At 45.1% G+C, this 21594-nt stretch overlaps 1 protein-coding gene across 1 annotated transcript in view; it reads right to left on the reverse strand.

Moving 5' to 3' along the window:
- BEGAIN (brain enriched guanylate kinase associated) overlaps positions 1-5647 on the reverse strand; it is a 138306-nt gene extending 132659 nt beyond the window's left edge. Inside the window, exon 1 of the mRNA XM_029597401.1 lies at positions 5547-5647. Within this exon, the coding sequence (XP_029453261.1) occupies positions 5547-5647 (101 nt within the window). The remainder of the gene's footprint in view (positions 1-5546) is intronic.
- Positions 5648-21594: the final 15947 nt, after the last annotated feature.

Below are 21594 nucleotides of genomic sequence, written 5' to 3' on the forward strand. Positions count from 1 at the left end.
TTCTCCAAACCGAACAGCTCTAACTTCTTTAGCCATTCTTATAGGGCAGCCGTTCCATGCCCCTTATCATTTTGGTTGCCCTTCTCTGCACTTTCTCCAGTGCAGCTATATCCTTTTAGCAATACGGTGACCAGAATTGCACACAGTATTCAAGGTGTGGTCTCACCATGGAGCGATACAGAGGCATTATGACATCCTCCGTTTTATTTGCCATTCCCTTCCTAATAATTCCTAAAATTCTGTTTGCTTTTTTGATTACCACAGCACACTGAGCCGATGATTTCAATGTTTTATCCACTATGATCCTAGATCTCTTTCCTGGGTGGTAACTCCTAAGATAGAACCTAACATTGTGTAATTACAGCAAGGATCATATTTCCCTATATGCATCAGTTTCCACATAAAATTTCATCTGCCATTTGGAAGCTCAATCTTCCAGTCTCGCAAGGTCCTCTTGCAGTTCATCACAATCCGCTTGAGATTTAACTGTTCTACATAATTTTGTGTCATCCGAAAATTCGATCAACACACTCATCGTACCCCTTTCCAGATCATTTATAAATATATTAAAAAGCACCGATCCAAGTACAGATCTCTGAGGCACTCCACTGTTTACCTTTTTCCACTGTGAAAATTGACCATTTAATCCTACTCTGTATTTCCACTTTATAATCCACGAAAGGACATCGCCTCCTATCCCTTGACTTTTTAGTTTTCTTAGAAGCCTATAATGCAGGACTTTGTAAAACGCCTTCTGAAAATCCAAATACACTATATCTACTGGTTCACTTTTCTCCACATGTTTATTCACCCCTTCAAAAAAATGTAGGAGATTTGTGAGGCAAGACTTCCCTTGGGTAAATCCATGTTGGCTATGTCCCATCAAACCATGTCTATCTAAATGTTTTGTGATTTTATTCTTTATAACAGTTTCCACGATTTTTCCTGTCACTGAAGTGAGGCTCACTGGTCTATAGTTTCCTGGATCACCCCAGGATCCCTTTTTAAACATAGGGGTTACATTGGCCTTCTTCCAATCTTTAGGTACATTGGATGATTTTAATGATAGGTTACAAATTAATTGAAATAGGTCTGAAATTTCATTTTTTAGTTCTTTCAGAATCCTGGGGTGTATACCATCCAGTCCAAGTGATTTTACTACTCTTCAGTTTGTCAATTCAGGTTTAGCACATCTTCCAGGTTCACCATGATTTGGTTCAGTTGATCTGAATTATCACCCATGAAAACCTTCTCTGGAACAGATATCTCTCCAACATCTTCTTCAGTGAACACCAAAGCAAAGAAATCATTTTTACATTTTCTGAAATTGCCTTATCTTCTCTAAGTACCCCTTTAACCCCTTGATCATCCAATGGTCCAACCAGCTCTCTCATAGGCTTTCTGCTTCGGATATATTTTTAAAAGTTTTTATTGTGAGTTTGGCCAACTTCTTTTCAAATTCTCTCTTAGCCTGTCTTATCAATATCTTACATTTAACTTGTCAATGCTTATGCATTATCCTATTTTCTTCTGATGGAGCATTATACCTCACCTTTAAACATGCTGGTAATCATTTTGTCTTCCTTCTACCTTTCTTAATGTGTGGAATACATCTGGAGTGTGCTTCTAGGATGGTATTTTTTAACAATGTCCATGCCTGTTGCACACTTTTTACCTTTGTAGTGCAACTTTCAGTTTTTTTCTAATTATTTTTCTCATTTTATCAAAGTTTCCCTTTTGAAAGTTGAGCGCTAGAGCCGTGGATTTACTTACTGACCCCTTCCAGTCATTAATTCTCAGTGCTCCCTTTCACCCCCAATCTGTTGCAGTTGGACACTGCTGGAGAGATAGTGGACTCTTGGGTCGGCCTACCTAGGATGACAGGGTAGGCCAGGGGGTGGAGCCACAAGCAGGAGGTGTTCACCCGGGAACCAGGGACCCCCCAGGAGGAGCCCGTAGGGCACTGGGTCCTCGGGACTCGGAATAGAGACAGAAAGTCCAGGGGTTGAGATAGGCTTAGACCGGGACCAGAGCAAGCAGGAAGGATAGGAAGTCCAAGGTACCTGGGAAGCAGGGGACCGGCTGTACAGGGCCGAGGGCCGGTTGAAGGCAGGGCAGCGGGCGGCAGCGGAGTCTGTAGCAAAGCGGAGGCTGAAGCAGGCTGCAGGCTGAAGCGGAGTCAGAGGCAAACCGGAGTCGGAGGCAGGCAGCAGGCAGAAGCGGAGTCAGAGGCAAACTGGAGTCGGAGGCAGGCAGCAGGGAGAAGCGGAGTCAGAGGCAAAGCGGAGTCGGGGGCAGGCAGCAGGCTGAAGCGGAAGTCAGAAGCAAACCAGAGTCAGAGGCAGGCAGCAGGCAGAAGCGGAGGTCAGAAGCAAACCGGAGTCAGAGGCAGGCAGCAGGCTGAAGCGGAGTCGGAAGCAAACCGGAGTCAGAAGCAGGAAACGTGGAGATCACCAGGAACGCAACTAAGAACAACTATGGAGTTGTGAACCTCGTTGCAAGGCGATGAGAGAGAGTTTGAGCGCCGGTTATATTGGGACTTGGGCGTGACGTCAGCAGCACGGGCGTGGCCAGGCTTCCGGGAGTTGAGCGCTCAAGACGGGTGTCCTCGCGCGCGCGCGAGACTGACGAGAAACAGGCACGTAATGGCGGCCGCCACGTGGAGTGAGAGAAGCCCCCGGGGTCCAGAGCGGGCGGAATGCGGTGATTCCTGAAGCGGAGGTAGGCGGGTTTGGGCCCTAAGCGGAGGGAAGCGGTAGAGACCGCAACAGTCATGTCTTTATTCTCGTCGATACTTACCAAGTTCAAAAAGGCTTCTGTTTTCCTTGCTAGTGCAAGGTCCACTTGCTCTGCAACTGTTAGTCACAGCTGTTACTTTTAAATGTTGTGAAATATTTCTTTCAGCAAAAGCCCAAATGCTGGAAAAGGTCTCTAGGCCCAGTTTCTCTAGTTATTGTATGAATTTAAATGTCCATCATTTTTAAATGTCCATAGTATCCATGGTATGTCCATGCAGAAACTTAAACTGTCAATGTGTTTAAATGTCCATTATTCCATGCATTCTAAGTGGCTTATAGGGTAGGCCAAAAATAAAAATGTTCATAGGAGAGACTTTCTAGAGACAAATGTGGCATTCTTCAGGAGCTTATCCTAACTTGCTATCACTAATCTGGAGCTCTAATCATAACAAGGGAAATGTCTACAGTACCTGAATTAATCCGCTTTGAAGTGCCGAGAAGGGGAATATAAATGAACAACACAAATAAATAAATAAATAAGTAAATATACATGGAAGTTGGTATGTTTCAATACACATGCGCATAATTGAAATCACCAGTTTGACAAAACCTCCAGCGGTTCACCCAGTCCTTCTCCAGGTTATTGTGACCCTCTTAGCTCTTCACACTGAACTCCCCCCAGTTCACCCAGACCTCCCATCCCACCAGTAGCAGACAACAGACGAGTCTGATGTCAAACGCACTAGTTAATTAGCGGGTGTAAAACCACGTGAATACATTGCCAAATGTACTTACATAAGTTTCTTATAAAATAGCAACTTACGTGCCTAACTCTTGACCCTGGCCCAGAAGACCTCTAGACCGCCCCTTATTTGCATATGCAAATGAGCCCACAAAACTAAAAGCACGCCCGTACTTTTGATATACCTAAAATAGCATACATGGGAGTACAAGGTACTTATGCGTGTTTATGCTAATTTTATGCACGTATCTGCTTTGAAAATGAACCCGTTATGTGTTTATTTTCTCAGTCAGGCAGCTTACTGAGAATTTACTTCTAAATGCCCCGTTAAGTAAGGAGGTTTCACAAAAAGAGAAAATCAGTGGCGAACAGAACCCATGCCAGATATTTACCCCCATTTCAGTCTTTCTCTGGAGGCTAGGGGCACAGCAGGGGGTCCTGATCAGCTCAAGCAAATGTGGGATTTCTTCCAGGTGGGGTGAGCAACCTGCTACTAAACCCAAAGAGACCAACAGCATAGTCACTCCGATAAATGTCCACACTCCAGAAAACGATGTTGCAATAACAGAAAGGTGCACAAAAGTTTACTGTTATAAAAATGGCAAAAATCTACTCTTTCAGAATCCTAGTAAATAATATCACCAAAAACGTAAAAAAATGCAGCACTTACAGTCCTGTTGATCCCCCATTAAGAGCAAATGTGGTATCTTCTATTGCTTTTACAGATTCTTGCTGCAACTCTGCAGCATATTGGACTGGTTCTCTGACCTGGGATTTTATTTATTTATTTTTATTCTGCCTTTCGGCACTTGCACTTCAAAGTGGATTACATTCAGGTACCCCAGGTATTTCCCTATCCCCAGAGGATTTATAATCTAAGTTTACACCTGAGCGAATGGAGGGTAAAGTGACTTGCCCAAGGTCACAGGGAGCAGCAGAGGGATTTGAACCCTGGTTTGTAGCCCACTGCTCTAATCACTAGGCCATGCCTCAGCTTCCACGGGCTGCAGATGTAGGCTCTTTAGTAAAACACAGCACCCGCTTTTTTTTTTTTTCCGCTTCACAAGACAATCGGACACTTGTCCTGTTCTCCAGTTTTGGAGCAGGAAAGCAGCCTTCCCTTTCCTATCCAACTTCCCTCAGAGAGCAGGCCAGCAACCTGCTGCCCCTCCCTTCCGCACAACCTCCTCAACACCTTCACCCCTACTCTTCCTAGTGATTCTGTATTTTTAGGAAGCTCCCTCCCAGTAGGGATGAGCCAAAAAACACTTTTCCAGATTACACGCACACTGCTGAGGCCTTGATGGGCCTTACAAATACAACCCCACGGCTGTACTTAAATGATTGTCCTTACTAATAAATAACCTCCCAAAACACCTCAGTTTATTAATACAAGGTAATAGAAAAACTAATGAGTAACACTATATCAGCTTATTTGCTTCTTCCACTTATGAAGTTGAAAATGATCTGCAGTTGACATAAAAATAATAAACACCATCAAATCTTCTGCACGTTTCTGTTTCCTTCAGTACTATACAATTAGTGATTATTGCAGTAGTTTGTTTTTCTTCAGAATTCACTGGAGACCCTCCACCCACCAGCACTGATGAAGACTATCAATGCTGGTCATGAGAATAAGCTCCTTTTAGCTTACACATGTGATTTCTGCATGCGATGGCACCGAATCATGTTCATACCCAGGGCTGACCTTAGGGAGACGCAGGGCCCAGGATGAATCAATAGAAGCAGAGCCCTGTGGCACTGAATTTATAGTGCTGGGAATGTGGCTACCATGGCAAAGCAGGTTTCCACAACCTGAGGGGCCCAGAGCGGTCGCCCCGGTCCATGCCAGGTGAAGGTACTTTTCAAGCATCCAATGGCATTTGGCAGGACATTTTGATAGTAAATAGAAGAAATAACATCCAGGATGTATCAAGCTGAATACTGCACTGAAATGCACTGGATGGACTGCACAGTTATAAAGAATAAGGCACTAGCTGTTTAGATACATTTTTTTGTGTCTACCGAGCGGATTTTATTCAATAGGAAATGTGTTCCCAGTAGACCTGCTGTCCATTTCCAGAAGTCCAAGAGCATTGACATTGGATCTCTCCTCTAACCTCTCCGCCATCTGCAGTTTCTCACGTTCTTCCCGCAGGGATGACATGAATAGCAGGGAAATTCCACTGGAGATGCACAGATCAAACCTTGGGGGCAGCTCCTAGTTGCATAATGGGCTTTATCTGGGCTCTTTTAAGGGTAGAAAATCTAAACAGAGAAATGGAAGTAAACAGCTTCAAACCTTCCCCCCCCCCCCCCCACTTCACACTTCAAAAAAAGTAGGGTTTGCTCTATTTATAAATGTCTGAATGCTCGGGTAATGTATATAGGAGACTTTCTTTAGCTTCTGACTGGATCCAGTTGAGTGCTGGGAATGGGACATTGGAACGATAGGGAGAGTTGTAATGTACGGTACCTGTTGCGTTGGGGACAGCTACCCGAATACCTGATCAATCATCAAACCATTGCCCAGCTTCAGCTAAAGACCCCTCATGTTTTGGGGACTACTTAAGCTCACTGGGTTTAAAAAAAAGAAAAAAAAGAATTCGTGTTCTGCATCTGCATCTCAAACTACTGAGCAGCTCCCAGGATTCAGTACCACGGACACTAATTTATGTTGTTCAAGCTGTTTTTTTCCAGACTGAGCGGATTTGCATTTGTAAAGATAACAATTATGCTAATTTCAAGTAAATAGTGAGCTGCTTACCAGAGTGCAAAACATGATTTTCTGGGTAACCAGCTCTTTTCTTGTGTGGTTTATTATACCCTCTTTTTTTCCATCATGGGCCAAAATATTCATTTGCAGCAGGCATGTGAGAAGCAAATCTGGCAAACCTCCAAGGCAAAATCTGTCAGGAAGTGACTATTCCTGGCTCTGCCCTGTTTTGAACCTTTCATTTGCAGGTTATAGTGTTCACTTTTTCTTGGATTTAATAGGTCTTTCCCCAGTAAGGACTCCCCCCACCCCTGCATTTTCACTCGTGTAAAACAGAGCGCATTTTAGTGCTCTTCCTGCTGATCTGGGCAACAAAAGACTGGTGCGGGACAACCATTTTAATAAATAAATCTAACCCAGTGCACTAAACCTGATCAACATGCAGTGCTGGCCCCTTACAAGTGATCATTTCTCATATGAATGTAAGGGACGCTCCGATCCTTTACTAGTACTTTTACCCTTTTTGCCTGTCACTAAGGGACTTGGAGTATTTGGTTTTGAGACCATTCCTAAAAGGTCCCTTTTCGCAAGGTTTGAGGATTGGTCAGCTCTGCCCTATATACTGGGGTTGAGCATGTGCAGTAAGAGGATTTGTTAGGAGTGAGGAGCTGAGAGTTGAGGCGGAGATAGAGGAGGAGCCTTTTTCCTAGGCTCCCCTGGCTTAGTCAGTAAGGAAAACACGGCAGTAAGAGTAAGAGAGAGAGTTCCGGAGAATAAGCTGTGCTTTTGGACCAGTGTCCTTTCAGGAAGGGAGCCCCCTTGATGAGGGGATCTGGGATAGGGTACTGACCTGCTCTATGACCCACTGAAGTGGCGTTGGCAGTTGCACAAGAGCACTGAAGAGGCCCAGATTCAAAACCCATTTAGACGGATTACTTAATAGTTACCCGTCTAAATGACTAACCTGGCTGTGTTCATCTTTATCCGGCTAAATGCTAGCTGGCTGATAAGTTAGGCAGCTAGAATTTAGCCGGATAAGTTAAGAGTGGTTCAGGGGCATAACCGGTGGAGTTGAGTTAGCCGGATGACTTAGCCAGCTAAGCCTAGTCAAGTCAAAGAGTTGCCCTAAAGTTAGCTGGCTATAGTTATCCAACTAACTAATTAACCGTAGGATTTTTCATTCCGCTATACATATAGCGGAATGAAGAGCCGGGGCCAGAAAAGGGGCAGGGGAACGAGAGTATGCACCTGGCCGCATTGCGCTGGCGCGTTTTCATCCTCCACGGTTGTGGCCGTGGCTCACAGTGTCGCCCCCCATAGCATCCCTGCAAAAGGCGTAGCTATTTCCGGTGCTACTGCTGGCAATGATGTGTAAAACATTATCGCCCACAGTGCAATCGGCCCCCAAATTTTTAAAATCCTGCCCAAACCCCTCCCCTTTCCCTCATTTAAATGTTAATACCGCAAGGTAGTCATTATTGCGTGCATTAGGGTCTTATCGTGTGCGATAAGGCCCTAATGCATGCCATAACGGCCCATCGTGCTTTGAAAAATAACCCTGTAAGATAGCCAACTATATTTAATAATGTGACTCCAATGTTGAATATGCCTCCAAAGTTAGCTGGAAAAATTTATCTGGCTTATTTTGCTATCCACACTGTGTCTGAATATAGACCTAGACGTTTTTTAGAAGAGTTTGTATTTTGAAGTTTTGGACTTTGCCATCCAAGGTGCCAGGAGTTTGATTACCATCAGAGAGACCATAGTGATACTGGCTCAGAGGTCATCAATCTGATAAGAGGCACCGGTGGGCTTTGTGTTGAATTTTTTGAGATTCATGGACAAGGACTTTTTTATTTTTGGAATGGATGTTAAAGTTTTTTTTTTGTTGCAGAAAAAATCTATGTTTGAACCCCTTGTCCTGCCTGTTCTTCTAAAGGGAAATGGCGTCAACTGACGGTGAGTGCTAGTGGAGAGAGAGCGAAAAGGACCGAGAGTGGGTCCCTTCCTCTAGGGCCCTGGAGGTGTCCTCTCCTCCCCGCTGGAATGGACCCCAGAACATGGTGGCCTATGGAGAGAAACAGAGCTCCGGGTAGATAAATGGCCCCAAGGAAACTGTGTGCTTTAGAAGGTCCCTGAAGAGGGGGGGTTACACGAATAAAAAGCAAACCCTTCTAAACATTAGAAACCAATTATGCTACAATCATTGAGCCTCCTCTAGTAGGCCACCAGCACTCTCCTACTGCCTATCTTTTGCACAGCTGCCATGTTCTTCAGTTCTATGGTAGTTGGACTGCGGACATTATAATAATTTCCATTCCAATTCGGAATGAATGAGAGTTAACAAAGAGAACTTAAATTGTTTATTCGGTTTTATAACAATATTAATAGGGGGTGCGCCAGACCTCCCATATTATGTGAACCACTTTGAAATGTGGATTGGGAGGGGGCTGCGGGGAAATATAAAGCATGAGTCACTAGTATGAATTAGTTTACATTTCCTGATCCTCAAATTCCCTTTGTTTTGCTCATGAGGTGAGAAGAGTAGCTGTGAGTGGGAGGAGAGATTCCTTTAGACCTACTTGTCTCTTTCTCTCTCTCCCTCCTTGAGGTCAGGAAGATAGATTCTGTTGGGTCTGTGCACATTCAGCTCTCCTCACAGGTTGCAAGAAGGATATACTGTATCTGGTTAAGTATACACTCCCCTTTCCTTGCAGGCAATGAGTCGGATCTCCCTAGTCCCACGCGAAATCAGTACTTCCTGTGCTCAGAGACAGGGAGTCTGCAGGTGCTTGTTGCTCCTTGCAGCTGGGGGAGAAAGATTCCTCAGGCCTGTACATGCTCATCCCTTTTGTGTGGGTAGGCAGAACAGATCCCCTGGGCCTGTGTACACTTTTCTTTCCTGGCAGGGAGTACAGAACTGCCATCTGCTGATCGCATAAAGCCAAGCAAATCATAGATAATTAGTCAGGAAGTTCATGAATTGGGATTCATGGCTAATAATTTAAAAACAAATATTGATGCATTGCAAGAGATACATATTCTGTGGTGGGGACTGGCCAGATTTGCTTCAGTGTTTCCGGGTTTACTGTCTCGACTTTGCATGTCCGGCAGTACCTTTATTATATGCAGGTGGAGCAGATATGGGGAGTACAAGAATAGCAAGGCCTTCTCAGGTGTGAGGATCCAGGGGCTGCACTAGGAGTGAGGTTACAAGAGGAGCTGGGTCCACATAAGACTGCACAGGAATGAAGAAGTTGGTTTATAGTTGGTACTGCACTGTGCAGTCACTGAGCAAGGGGAACCAGCCCGGAAGGGCATCTGACAGGAGGGAGCCACAGGATTTTACAAGGGTAGAATGGGAGATTGAGGCAAGGGAGAATGGGAGAAGAGCAGAGTAAGAGAAGGAGAGCATGAGGGGGTGGGAGAAAGGAGGTTGGGAAAGAAGTTACTAGTAAATAGCTGTGAGCAAAATAGGAGCATAATTAGCCTTAATGTGGATCAAAAGAGGTGTTAGTATATGAAATATAGTTTATGCACATTAACTGCACTTTTTACATTATTAATTAATTTACAAGAGTTTTAACATGAACAAGATAATGAGGTAATGAAATGCAAAACTATGCAAAACAGTTCATTACCTATTAGTGCCTAGAAAAATAACATGTTAAAATGCATGTATAACTGATTTAAAACACAAGCCACATACACGTGTATTCACGTGTTTGCGAGGGAAAGTACGTGTAAACAAAGTGGGTGTGTTTCGGGCATGTCGGGGCATGGTTTGCATATTCACACGTACTTTGCTATTTTATAAAAAAAAAAAACATTCTTGCTATTTAACATGCCAAATTCAAACTTTCATTGTCTTTCTGGACCTGGCTTTTGACATGCTGGTTTCTCCTGGTGAATGGAAAGGGCAGCTTTGCTAGCAGAAGAGGCCGAGGGTGTGGGGAGGTAACTGGAGGAGAGGAGAGACAGGGGAGATGCGACAGGGACTTTTAAATACCTGAAAAGGTGCTAACGATGCAGAAGAATCAAACCTTTTCCAATGGAAAGAAAGCTGAATAAACAGGGGCCATGGTATGAAACTCAAGGTGGCAGGCTCAGGAACAATGTCAGGAAGTATTTCTTCAGGGAAAGGATGGTGCGGTGCACAGGACACCCTCTCAGAAGAGGTGGTGAGAACAAGAACGGTAAGGGAGTACAAAAGGGCCTGGGATAGACACAAAGGATCCCTAGTGGCTAAACGATGGAAAAAGAAAAGGGGTAACCTGCACGGAGTGTCAGATACTACCCTAAAAAAACTTGCTGGGCAGACTGGATGGACCACTTGGGTCTTTTTCTGCCATCATTTATTGTGCTACTGCATATTATTATGTCGCTATGTTAACTTTGCCCACAAGTTTGCTTGGCATCTCTTGTAACTTTTTTTTTTGTGGGTCTGTCCTTCTGTCTGATCCAATCTTTGCTTCCATTCTTTGGGAAACCTTTCAGTGGAAGGCACTGCATTTCTGGAGCTAACTGGGACTAACTGGGTTTGTTTGTGTCAATGGGGCTGACTGGAGGTAACAGTGTGTGGTGTGTTTGTGTCATTGAAGCTGATTGGGGCTAGCATAGTGTGTGTGTGTGTGTGATGTGAGTGTGAGTATGTGTGTGTGTGTGTTAGTGTGTGTGTGTGTGTCACTGGGAATGATTGGGAGGAGATGAACGAGTTGTGGTGATGAGATGTTCAACATGAGTATTATAAACTTATGGATTCTTAAGATGTAATGTTTGATGAAGGAGAAGGAACAAAGGAGGAAGAGAAGGAGGTAGTGGTACCCCTTAGAGCAGTGATGGTGAACTCCAGTCCTCGAGTGCCACAAACAGGCCAGGGTTTCAGGATATTCATAATGAATATGCATGAGATAGATTTGCATACTCTGCCTCCACTGTATTCAAATAGATCTCATGCGTGCTCATTGTGGATATCCTGAAACCCCGGCCTGTTTGTGGCACTCGAGGACTGGAGTTCACCATCACTGCCTTAGAGAGCGTACACAGGGCCAGGGCACAATTTATGGATCTGTCAGGGATACAATTCTTGTGCAAGTCCAGGTTCAACAAGGAACTGCCAGCAGTTAAAGCAGGAACTGCACCCTTCTACTTGGAGATACTGGGGCAGATTTTTAAAAAATATGCGAGCGCACCCAGCGCAAACAAGAGTTCGCCGGATTTTAATAGATATGCTTGGCGTGCGCAGGGGGAGCTTGGGGCAGGTTTTCGGGGGGTACGCGTGTATCTTACGCGCGTACCCCTTTGAAAATCTGTCCCACTATGTTTTGCCAGTACATCTCAAGGTCAATATGGCCACGACCTTTTCTATTACTAGTACCTTCCAGACACGTTTAGGAGATCACCTCTGGAATAAGTCAATTACTCACCTCCATATATATAGATCGGTTTCTGGCTACATTTCTCAGGAAAACACATCAGTATATTGCTTTTCCTCAGTGCAGAAAGTAAGAATAAGTTTTCACTGATTTCTACCAAATGTCATGTTTCCCCTCTGTTCTGGTGGCATGCACATCCCTATAAGGCAACCTGTAGACACTGAGGCCACCTTCCACAATCGCAACATGCAGGTGGTTTTCAATGCCAAGGAGATAATCATTGATGTAGTATCCAGGTTTCTGGGATCTTGTTAGGATGACAGGAATTTATGATCACTTACAGGATGGTCTCATACTGGGGACTGGCTTCCAGGTAGGCATGCTGCTCTCATTGCAATGACATAGCAACTTTACTCTACCTTATCTCTCCCTCTGTCTCTAGGTGGTCTTACTGCATTGGCCCAGAAGGGATGCTTCAGCATCTACCAGGGGACAGCTCCACTGCCTATCAGCTTGGGATATCTCACTCTCCTCTTCTGTGCTTCCCCCCCTAGAGATGATAGAGGATATGACCTTAGAACCTGGCTCATGATCCAGCTGGCATACCCAGATGTAACTGCAGAAATCTGCTACAACAGGGCCCACCAGCAGACCAGAGCAGTCATTGAGAAGACCTTTGGTCTACTCAAAACATGTTTTTGCTGCCTTGACAGATCAGGGGTTTGTCTTCTTTACAACCTAAGAAAAGTCTGTGACATCTTTCTAGACTGCTTCATGCTTTACAACCTGGCCAAAAGCTGAGGCACTGCCTCCTTCAGAGGGACAGGATGTTCATTTTACAGTGCCCAGTGATAAAGATGAAGAGCTGGCATATGGCCTGAGTGAGGAGGAACAGCAGGAGATACATCACCAGACTCACCAGCAGGCTGTAGAGGAAAGGAGCACTTTGATACAAAGAAATTTTCAGAGGCGAAGCTGTATTTATTTACTACAAAAAGAGTGAGAGTTTTGCACAGCAAGCACATTTTTCTTTCTTGAGACTTCCTCTCCTTTTGGGGAGGGGGCTCAGGTACCTTGGACAGCCCAAGTCTGGTGCTTCTGTGCAGAGGTGCACGGTCACTACTGACAGTGCTTTCAGAGGCCATGGACACCAGAAGGCAGTAGCAAGGGATGATAGCTGCAGGAAGGCTCTGGAGGCGAGAGGGACTTCTTAGAACCCGCTTTGGAGGCCAGAGGATTAAGGTCTGGCAGCACTGGTGCGTCTCTCCTCTTCAGATAGTGTGTGAAATGAGGCCATCCCCATTTCAGCAGAGGGGTTATCTCTACCTGTGTCATGGGTGGGGGGGGGGGGGGGGGGGGGGGGGGGGGGGAGCCATTCCCTGAGGTGCTAGAGGCATTGGTGGAGGAAGCATCCTTAGAGGTGATGGAGCCATAGGAGGAGACATGATACATGGTGGTGGACACATGGAGGTTGCCTCCTTCCAGGCTGATGGAACTACAGCTGGTGGAGGAACAAACCATGGTGGTGGTGATACAAATACAGGGGGAAGCAGCATCCAGAGGCTCTGCAGCTGCCTGGGAGCATTTCATGCTGGCTGCAGCTGGCATGGAGGCTGAAGCATCCTTTTCTAGAAAGAAGTTTGTGGATTGCAATTCCTCCTGCAGCATCTGGCCAACACCCTGCATCTCCTTTTTTATACAATACATTTCTTCCTGCGGCACTTCTTTAAGGCTCTGTATTCACTGCCTTAAGCCAAAAAGCAGGTCTGACATTCTGTCATTTTACACCAGCATGTGGCTTGTGGCTGGAGTGAAAGGCACCTCTTCTTCACCTCTTGGGGTAAAACTGGCCTATTACCTTTCTCTGCCTTTCCCCTCATCAACATCTTGTCCTAAGACATCGGTAATATGTTTTATATTACAAGTAGGGAAGGGCTCGTCTTCCTCCAAAGCCTGGGTATGCCCCTCAATTCTTGCCATAACCCTCTCATGTGCTTTTGTGGCTGCTATGGCCTCTGCAGGCCGTCCTCATTTGACTCATTCCATGCCTCCTGGACAAGCTGCTAGCCTCTTGGACACCACCTAGGCCTTCCAAGCCCACTGAAGTTTTCCTAGTGCCGTAAGGGCATTGGTACTGTCCTCTGAGGCTCGTTGCAAGGCTGTGCTGCTCTGATAGCTGTGGCAATGTGGCTGCATAAAGTCCCAGTGTGCCCATGTGTGAGCATGCTCCTTAACTCATGCAACTTTATCTCAGGCTTCTGTGTAAAACTGCATGCAGAGTGCACGAGCCTGTATCAAGTTCATATGGTTTTGCACATCCACCCTGGTTGCCCTTGTTTTTTTTTTTTTTTTTTTGACCTTCTAGTCCCTTCAAGGCACTTAGTCCCAAGGATAGAAGGCTCCCCAGTTGAACTCTTTCCACAGGCCCTACCAGGCCCTGCCTAATGGTGTTGTCATTCCTTCTGATCCCCCTCAGTTGGAGAACTGGATGTCCTCATTTGCCACGACCAGGGAGGTCAGCCTGGCCACATCCCTGTTGGTGAAGTGGGGCTGTCTTGCTGGGGAATCATTTTGCAATGAGCTTGGCCAAGTAAAATTGGAATTACACATGCGAATGTGAAAAAGTGCACACATATAAAAGTTCCAGGGTACACGCAGAATTTTGTGCTTACTGAAAAGTGTGAATGTACTTTAGGGGATTGAGATACACGTATTTTAAAACCTGTGCAGATGGGTCCATGCAGGTTCTACAATACTAGAGCAGCTCTCTGTGGGCTCCTATTCATGTGTATATGGGGCCTCATGGAGATGCTTGAAAATTGGTCTCCATGAGATCCATATTCAGCTGCCTCATGACTCTGCTCGTTAGCTGGTTAGACTTAATTAGCTAACTAATGCTATATATTCAGCGGTGCAGCTGTGCCACGGAATATACCCGGCTATCTTAAAGTTACTCACTTATGTATAATCAGCTAACGTTAGGACTGCCCTTTGGCCCGACCAGAGCTGGCTGTATAAATCAGCTGCTTAACTCTGAATACTGAGTTAACTGGCTAATTTAACCAGTCAACTCGACTCCTCCCCGATCCACCCATTCCCCACCCTGTAGATGGAATTCAGCAGTGCCAATTAGCTGGCTAACTACTATTTTGAATATCGGACTCTACGGGGGAGATTTTATAAAAGTATGCCCGCGCGTACTTTTGTTCGCGCACCAGGCACAAACAAAAGTACGCCGGATTTTAATAGATACGCGTGTAGTCACGCATATCCTTTAAAATCCGGGGTCGGTGCGTGCAAGACTGCACAAAATTGGCAGCCTGCGCGCGCCGAGCTGCGCAACCTGCCTCCATTCCCTCCGAGGCCGCTCCGAAATCGGAGCGGCCTCAGAGGGAACTTTCCTTCCACCCCCCCCCGCACCTTCCCCTCCCTTCCCCTACCTAACCCCCCCCAGCCCTATCTAAACCCCCCCTACCTTTGTTGCACAAGTTACGCCTGCGCCGGGCCAGCCGCCGGCACGCCATGGTCTGGTCTGGGGGGCTGGTCTGGAGGCCGCGGTCATGCCCCCAGAACGCCCCCGATGATGTGCCGGCCATGACACGCCCCCGACATGCCCCCCCCAGGAAAGCCCTTACGTGCGCCCCGGGGCTTGCGCGCGCCGCTGAGCCTATGCAACATAGGCTCGGTGCGCGCAGGGGGAGCTTGGGGCAGGTTTTCGGGGGGTACGCGTGTATCTTACATGCCCCTTTGAAAATCTGGCCCTATGTGTTCAGGTAACTATATTGTTTTCTCTTAAAAACTTATACCAACATTAATGTGATTATGCTTTAAGTCGTCTCTATACAAATATTTCTGGCTAGAAATGAGAAAAGAATGTATTGTGCTCTGCATTCTTACATCTCTATAGCTGAGCTACGCTGGACACACCAGCTTCAGTTACCCTGTCTTCTCTGGTGCCTCTGCTCTGAATCTGTTTTCCCCTGCTTTCGCTTCTGGATACATCTAGTACTCTAAACTTTAAAATAAATATAAGGAAAGTAAAAACCGACTACTCTCACTCGTCTTTTCTTCCAAATTCTTAATGTAAGTATACCTCGTTCTCAGGATTCCTTCTTGTGTCCGTGTGACTCTAATTAGAAATAAATAGTAAAAGACATGTTACCCTAGTTTTAAAGTCCTAGTGTTCAAAACAATTGCATTAATTCATTTTATTTATTCAGGCTAAAAAGATCTTTGATAATGTTATGAGTGACTGCTTTCAGAATTTCTTCTGTTTTTCATTTCGGTATTTCTTTTTCTTTCCTATGTTTGTCCTTCAAATTTGTTCTAATGTGCAGAAATATCTCAGAGATAATTCGAATGTAATTTGAAAAATCCCTGTTTGAATGAGTGATTTAACCAGTGGACTTTAAAACTTCCCCTCGCTCTGCTACTGGGATCTCAAGCTGCGTGTCTGCGTCTGAACACACAGTGAGCCATTGACAGAACATTCTGTTCCTGGGCAGCTTATTTTTCCACACACTAGAAGACAAGACTTTTACTCTCAGTGCGTCAAATTTCATTTTTATTTTCATTCATGTTTTTTTTTTTTTTTTTAACTTTGATTCCTTTAAATAAGAACAGATATAATAAGTCTTTTCACAGTTCTGCCACTGATTATTTTTCTTGTCCTCAAAATTTTCATCATACCTATTTCTAAAAGACTTGGTATAATAAAGACATATTATCTTTGCTTTTTATCAAGTAGCAAACTGTATTGACATTCACTTATATTTAGATGTTGATTAAAAAAAAAATCTACTTTCAGGACCCTGGACAGCTCTCAATTTGCCTCTCTTGTCTTTTCACAGACTGCTTTTGAATTTCTAAAGTTTCACTTTAAAATATTAATTTTTCAGCAACTCGGAGCAGCAGCTGCTCCAAAGTGCCTCCTTCCCATTTGGCTATCAAGTCTCTTCTCTCAATTGTCACTTCAGCTCCCTGGTTCGAGCAGCTGTCCCTGAACCAGCTTGCACCTCTCCTTCGCACTGCTCATTCTAAAACAAATAAATAAATTTAAAAAAATGCCCCCTTGACTTTCTTTGTCCCATGCTTAGTCCCCAACCCAGGCCGGTTTTGGTGTCACACCATTAGCGATGTCTGAAACTTCTGTGTTCATCAGCTGCTAGTCAGAGAAACACCCCCCCCCCACTCCCCCACTTTGGATATGGCTACAATGCTGGGAGCTTCCCCGAGTGCCCTGTTCTGCTTCTCCTGCCTTTATTAAACCTAATTACTAGCTTTACAGAAACCCATAAAGGCAAAGGACAATATAAAATCAAGCATCATGCAAACTTTAGAAACACGCTGCGGCAGCCCCCATGAACCCCTGAACTCTTCCCCATAGTCCATTTTAGCAGTGGGAGTCAATTGGCAGTGCTCCTGCTGCTCTGCTCACTGCCGGGCCCGACTCTCTTGCTCCTGTCGTGGCCTTAGCAACAGATTGATCTGTGGCGGGGGGGAAACAAACCCCACATAGACAATAAAGCATTGGGAGTACCTCAGCATTTTCCCAGCCTCCTTAAACAATATGGGGCCAAAACATTCTTGTACCCTATGCGTACCACCCAGCTCCCTCCACTTCAGAGCCAGGGCAGCCTGCATCAGTAACCTTATGGTGCAGGGCGTCTAAGCAGCACTAAAGGCAAATGCTTCAACACATAGGGTAAGAAAGAAAAAAAATATTATTTCTTTCAATTGGTTACATTTAGATTATTGTTCTAAGGATTGCAAACGTGGTTATATCTAGATGTATCTCCGGCCTAAGGGAAGATGTTTCTGAGTTTGAAGCAGGATGTTTTCTTGCTAGCAGCAACATTTATCCTACTTTATCCCCATAAACATATGATTGAATTTCAAGATTTGCTTTTTTGGGGGGATTCTGATCAACTTTCTTTTTTTCTGTTAACAGGAATTCTTCTGTTCTGGATTAAGGTGCCGGATCCGGTGCATGGCTGGTCTATAAAGTCATGACTTGGCCCCCCCAACACCTGGCATCCCTGAACAAGACCCTCAGTGCAAGATGGCTGGCACTGTGGGGGGGGGGGGGGAAGGGGGAACCTGGCCTTACCCTTTCCTCTGCCCCACATCCCAAGAGTTGGGATAGAGGGTGGGGGTCACAGCGGGTGGGCCATTCAGCAGTTGCACTTGGCCAATAGCCATGGGTGAAGATGGAGGGAATGCTGGGGTAGACTGGAGGACCAGGAGCCTATTTGGGCTGACAGTCCCTCTTTATCTTCACCCTTTATTGCGGCTCATGTTTCCATTTAAAAAAAAAAAGTATTCCTGTTCTGAAAAAAAATGTAAGTGTTGTCTGTATTCCTTGAGTTGCAAGGGTAATGGGGAGGAGGGGTTGAAAATCTGGTAAAGGCTGGGTCGCTGGAAATGTTGTGCTGCTGGCTGAGTTGTGTTTCTGATTCTCCCACATCCAGTTGGTTGGAAGTGTAGGCCTTGTTATTGATTTTACTTTCAACTGCTTGACTCTGGTATTTCTTTATTGTTTGTCTTTCTATTTTCTCTTCCTAGATTGGAGGACTTGCTTTAGAACATCCTTTCCTCCTCCTATTCTCCTCTTTTTGTGAGCTTGCTCTTGTCAGATAAATTATGCTAGGACTGGGAGGGAACTTCCCTAACCCTAATCCTATCCTTCTTCTTCCCCTCTCCTCCCCGACCCCTAACCTAACCTTACTTAGCCCCATTGTTTTTATTTTTATACTTACTGCTCCTTGAGAGCAGAGGTAATCCCTGCGCACTGGCCGGCTGCCGGCACATGCTTTCCCGGGACAGCGTCTAATGGCGCTGTCCCGCCCGCCCTACCCCTCCCCACCCAGACACCGCTCCCGGTCCGCCCCTTTTGAAAGGCCCGGCACTTCTGCACATAACAAGGGTTACACGCATGGCTGGACCCTTCCAAAAATGCACGCAGGGCCCGGCCTCAATTGGAGCGGGCTGGGAGGGAACTGGGAAAGGCCCATTGCGTCGCCGTGCAAAATTTGCAAAAATTCACGCTCCCCCCCCCCCCCCCCAAGCACATGCGTGCGTGGATTATAAAATCCGGCATGCATGTGCACGCGGCCAACAGATTTTATAATATGCACGCGCCGGTGTGTGTATGCTATCAAATCGGCACGTCCATGTGCGCGTGTATGTTTTAAAAATCTACCCCCCTAGTATTCTAAGTTTGGCTGAAAACAGGCTCCTAATAGAGGCTTAAATTTTAAGAGCTCAGCTTTTTTTGAATCTCGGCTCCTTGTTGTCTTATTTGCAAGGGGGTTTCCTCATAAGCAAACAAGGGGAAAAATGGTACTACACAGCTGCATGGACGAGTCAAGAAAACATGCCTGTAAAATTCATAACTGGAGCTTATTATTAATATACAAACCCTCCACCATTGCTCAGAACAATTCTAAACCTACCCTCTGTGTAGTCTATGTAGCTGCAAATATTGGAGAGAAGTAGTAAAGAAAAGTCACATAAAGGAAGGCAGGCAGAAACAAGCAATAATTAACTGACTTCAGGTTCCATAGAGTTTAAATTTAAGAAGTGCATTAAGAGATCAGTGAGGGATCTAACATGTTGCCAGCAGGGCCATATCAGTGGAATCACATGTGCATTAATTTTCTAAGATAATATTAATCAAAGGGAAAGACAAAGCTTAGTACACAAAATATATGTACTGGAGATATTGTATAATGATATAATATTTTCACTAGGTACATTTGAAATAATTCATTTTTAACAAAAAGATGTTAAATCTTCATACATGAAAGAGCCTGTCTCACAAGCACTGGAATCAGGAACATAAGAACATGCCATACTGGGTCAGACCAAGGGTCCATCAAGCCCAGCATCCTGTTTCCAACAGTGGCCAATCCAGGCCATAAGAAACCTGGCAAGTACCCAAAAACGAAGTCTGTTCCATGTTACTGTTGCTAGTAATAGCAGTGGCTATTTTCTAAGTCAACTTAATTAATAGCAGGTAATGGACTTCTCCTCCAAGAACTTATCCAATCCTTTTTTAAACACAGCTACACTAACTGCACTAACCACATCCTCTGGCAACAAATTCCAGAGTTTAATTGTGCGTTGAGTGAAGAAGAACTTTCTCCCATTAGTTTTAAATGTGCCACATGCTAACTTCATGGAGTGCCCCCTAGTCTTTCTATTATCTGAAAGACTAAATAACCGATTCACATCTACCCGTTCTAGACCTCTCATGATTTTAAACACCTCTATCATATCCCCCCTCAACCGTCTCTTCTCCAAGCTGAAAAGTCCTAACCTCTTTAGTCTTTCCTCATAGGGGAGCTGTTCCATTCCCCTTATCATTTTGGTAGCCCTTCTCTGTACCTTCTCCATCACAATTATATCTTTTTTGAGATGCGGCGACCAGAATTGTACACAGTATTCAAGGTGGGGTCTCACCATGGAGCGATACAGAGGCATTATGACATTTTCCGTTTTATTCACCATTCCCTTTCTAATAATTCCCAACATTCTGTTTGCTTTTTTGACTGCCGCAGCACACTGAACCAACGATTTCAATGTGCTATCTACTATGATGCCTAGATCTCTTTCTTGGGTGGTAGCACCTAATATGGAACCTAACATTGTGTAACTATATATAGTATAGGTTATTTTTCCCTATATGCATCACCTTGCACTTATTCACATTAAATTTCATCTGCCATTTCGATGCCCAATTTTCCAGTCAAATACCCTCTCAGGAGCAGGGCAGAAGCACAGGGCAAGAGCTGGATATCTTCTGCCTAGCCATCCCCCTCCCCTGCAGGTTGAGCCCTTGGGTTCTGGGAGCCAGTAGGACTTAGCTGGACAGGATGGATAAGCTGGTCAAGGCAGAGCAGATAGAGGCTAGAGGTTGTGGATAGAGACAGGCAATGAGTACTGGTACAGGCAGGGAGCTGTGGACAAGATACTGGAACAGAAAGGGAGCTGTGTACAGGATATTGGGCAGGGCATGACAAGACAAAAGACAGGACTAAACAAGGCAGACTAGGGCAGGACTTAGACAATGCAGATAAGGGTAGGAGCAGACAAGGACAACACAGAGCATAGAAGCCCGAAGGCAGCAAGGCTGGAGGCCCAAAGGTGACTAAGCAAGGTAAGGCCTGGGTAGGCCATAGAGTAAGGCCTAGAGTAATGGCAGGCCCGGCAGCCACAAGATAAAGTAAGGCCTAGATAGGCCACAGAGCAAGGTTCAAGAAGGAAGAAGGCCCGGAAGCCACAAGGCAAGGTAAGTCCTAGAAAGGTCACAAGGCAAAGAGCAAGATACTATGTTAACTAAGCTGTTTCATTGTATTCGACTAAGGAATTTTTTCCTGCTTTTTCTGTTTCACTGTAAACCGGCATGATTTGCATTTAATGCAAGAATGTCGGTATATAAAAGTTAAAAATAAATAAATAAATAGCAAGGAGCAAGAAGGCCTGAAGGCCACAAGGCATAGAGCAGGTAAGAAAAGCCAGGTCAGAGAACCAAAAGTGACTCCATGAAACAGTGTCTAGGTTCTGGCAATGCAGCAAGGCAAAGCTTGGCAAGGCTGGAGATGAAGCTCGCTGAGGACCCCTGGTGGAGAGGAGTTTGCACCACAAGCTGAGTGAGGTGGCCAGTGAGTAAATGGCTTGGGTAGCTCAGAACAATGCTCACTGGTGGCCTCTGCTGGTGGGGAGGTGCCACAGCAGGCTGGATTAGGGTATAGTGAGGCTGTACGGTAGGCGAAACCGTAACAGTCTGATTCCTATTTCATTATTCTCATATGAAATACTTTATTTCCTTTGAAGAATAAGGAAATAGCATGTGAAAAGTGAACCAAAAAGTATATCTGAGGCAAAATAACCCATTCTGGAATGCAGGTAACACTGTCAAGAAGGCAATTATTGATTCAGTGTGATGTGGTCAGATCTCAGACTTTGGTTGATAAGAGAAAGTGCTGTTGAAAAATGCACTAAAATAATGAAACAAAATGA

The sequence above is a fragment of the Rhinatrema bivittatum genome, chromosome 4 (genome assembly GCF_901001135.1).
Source record: "Rhinatrema bivittatum chromosome 4, aRhiBiv1.1, whole genome shotgun sequence".
In the NCBI taxonomy this organism is placed as follows: domain Eukaryota; kingdom Metazoa; phylum Chordata; class Amphibia; order Gymnophiona; family Rhinatrematidae; genus Rhinatrema; species Rhinatrema bivittatum.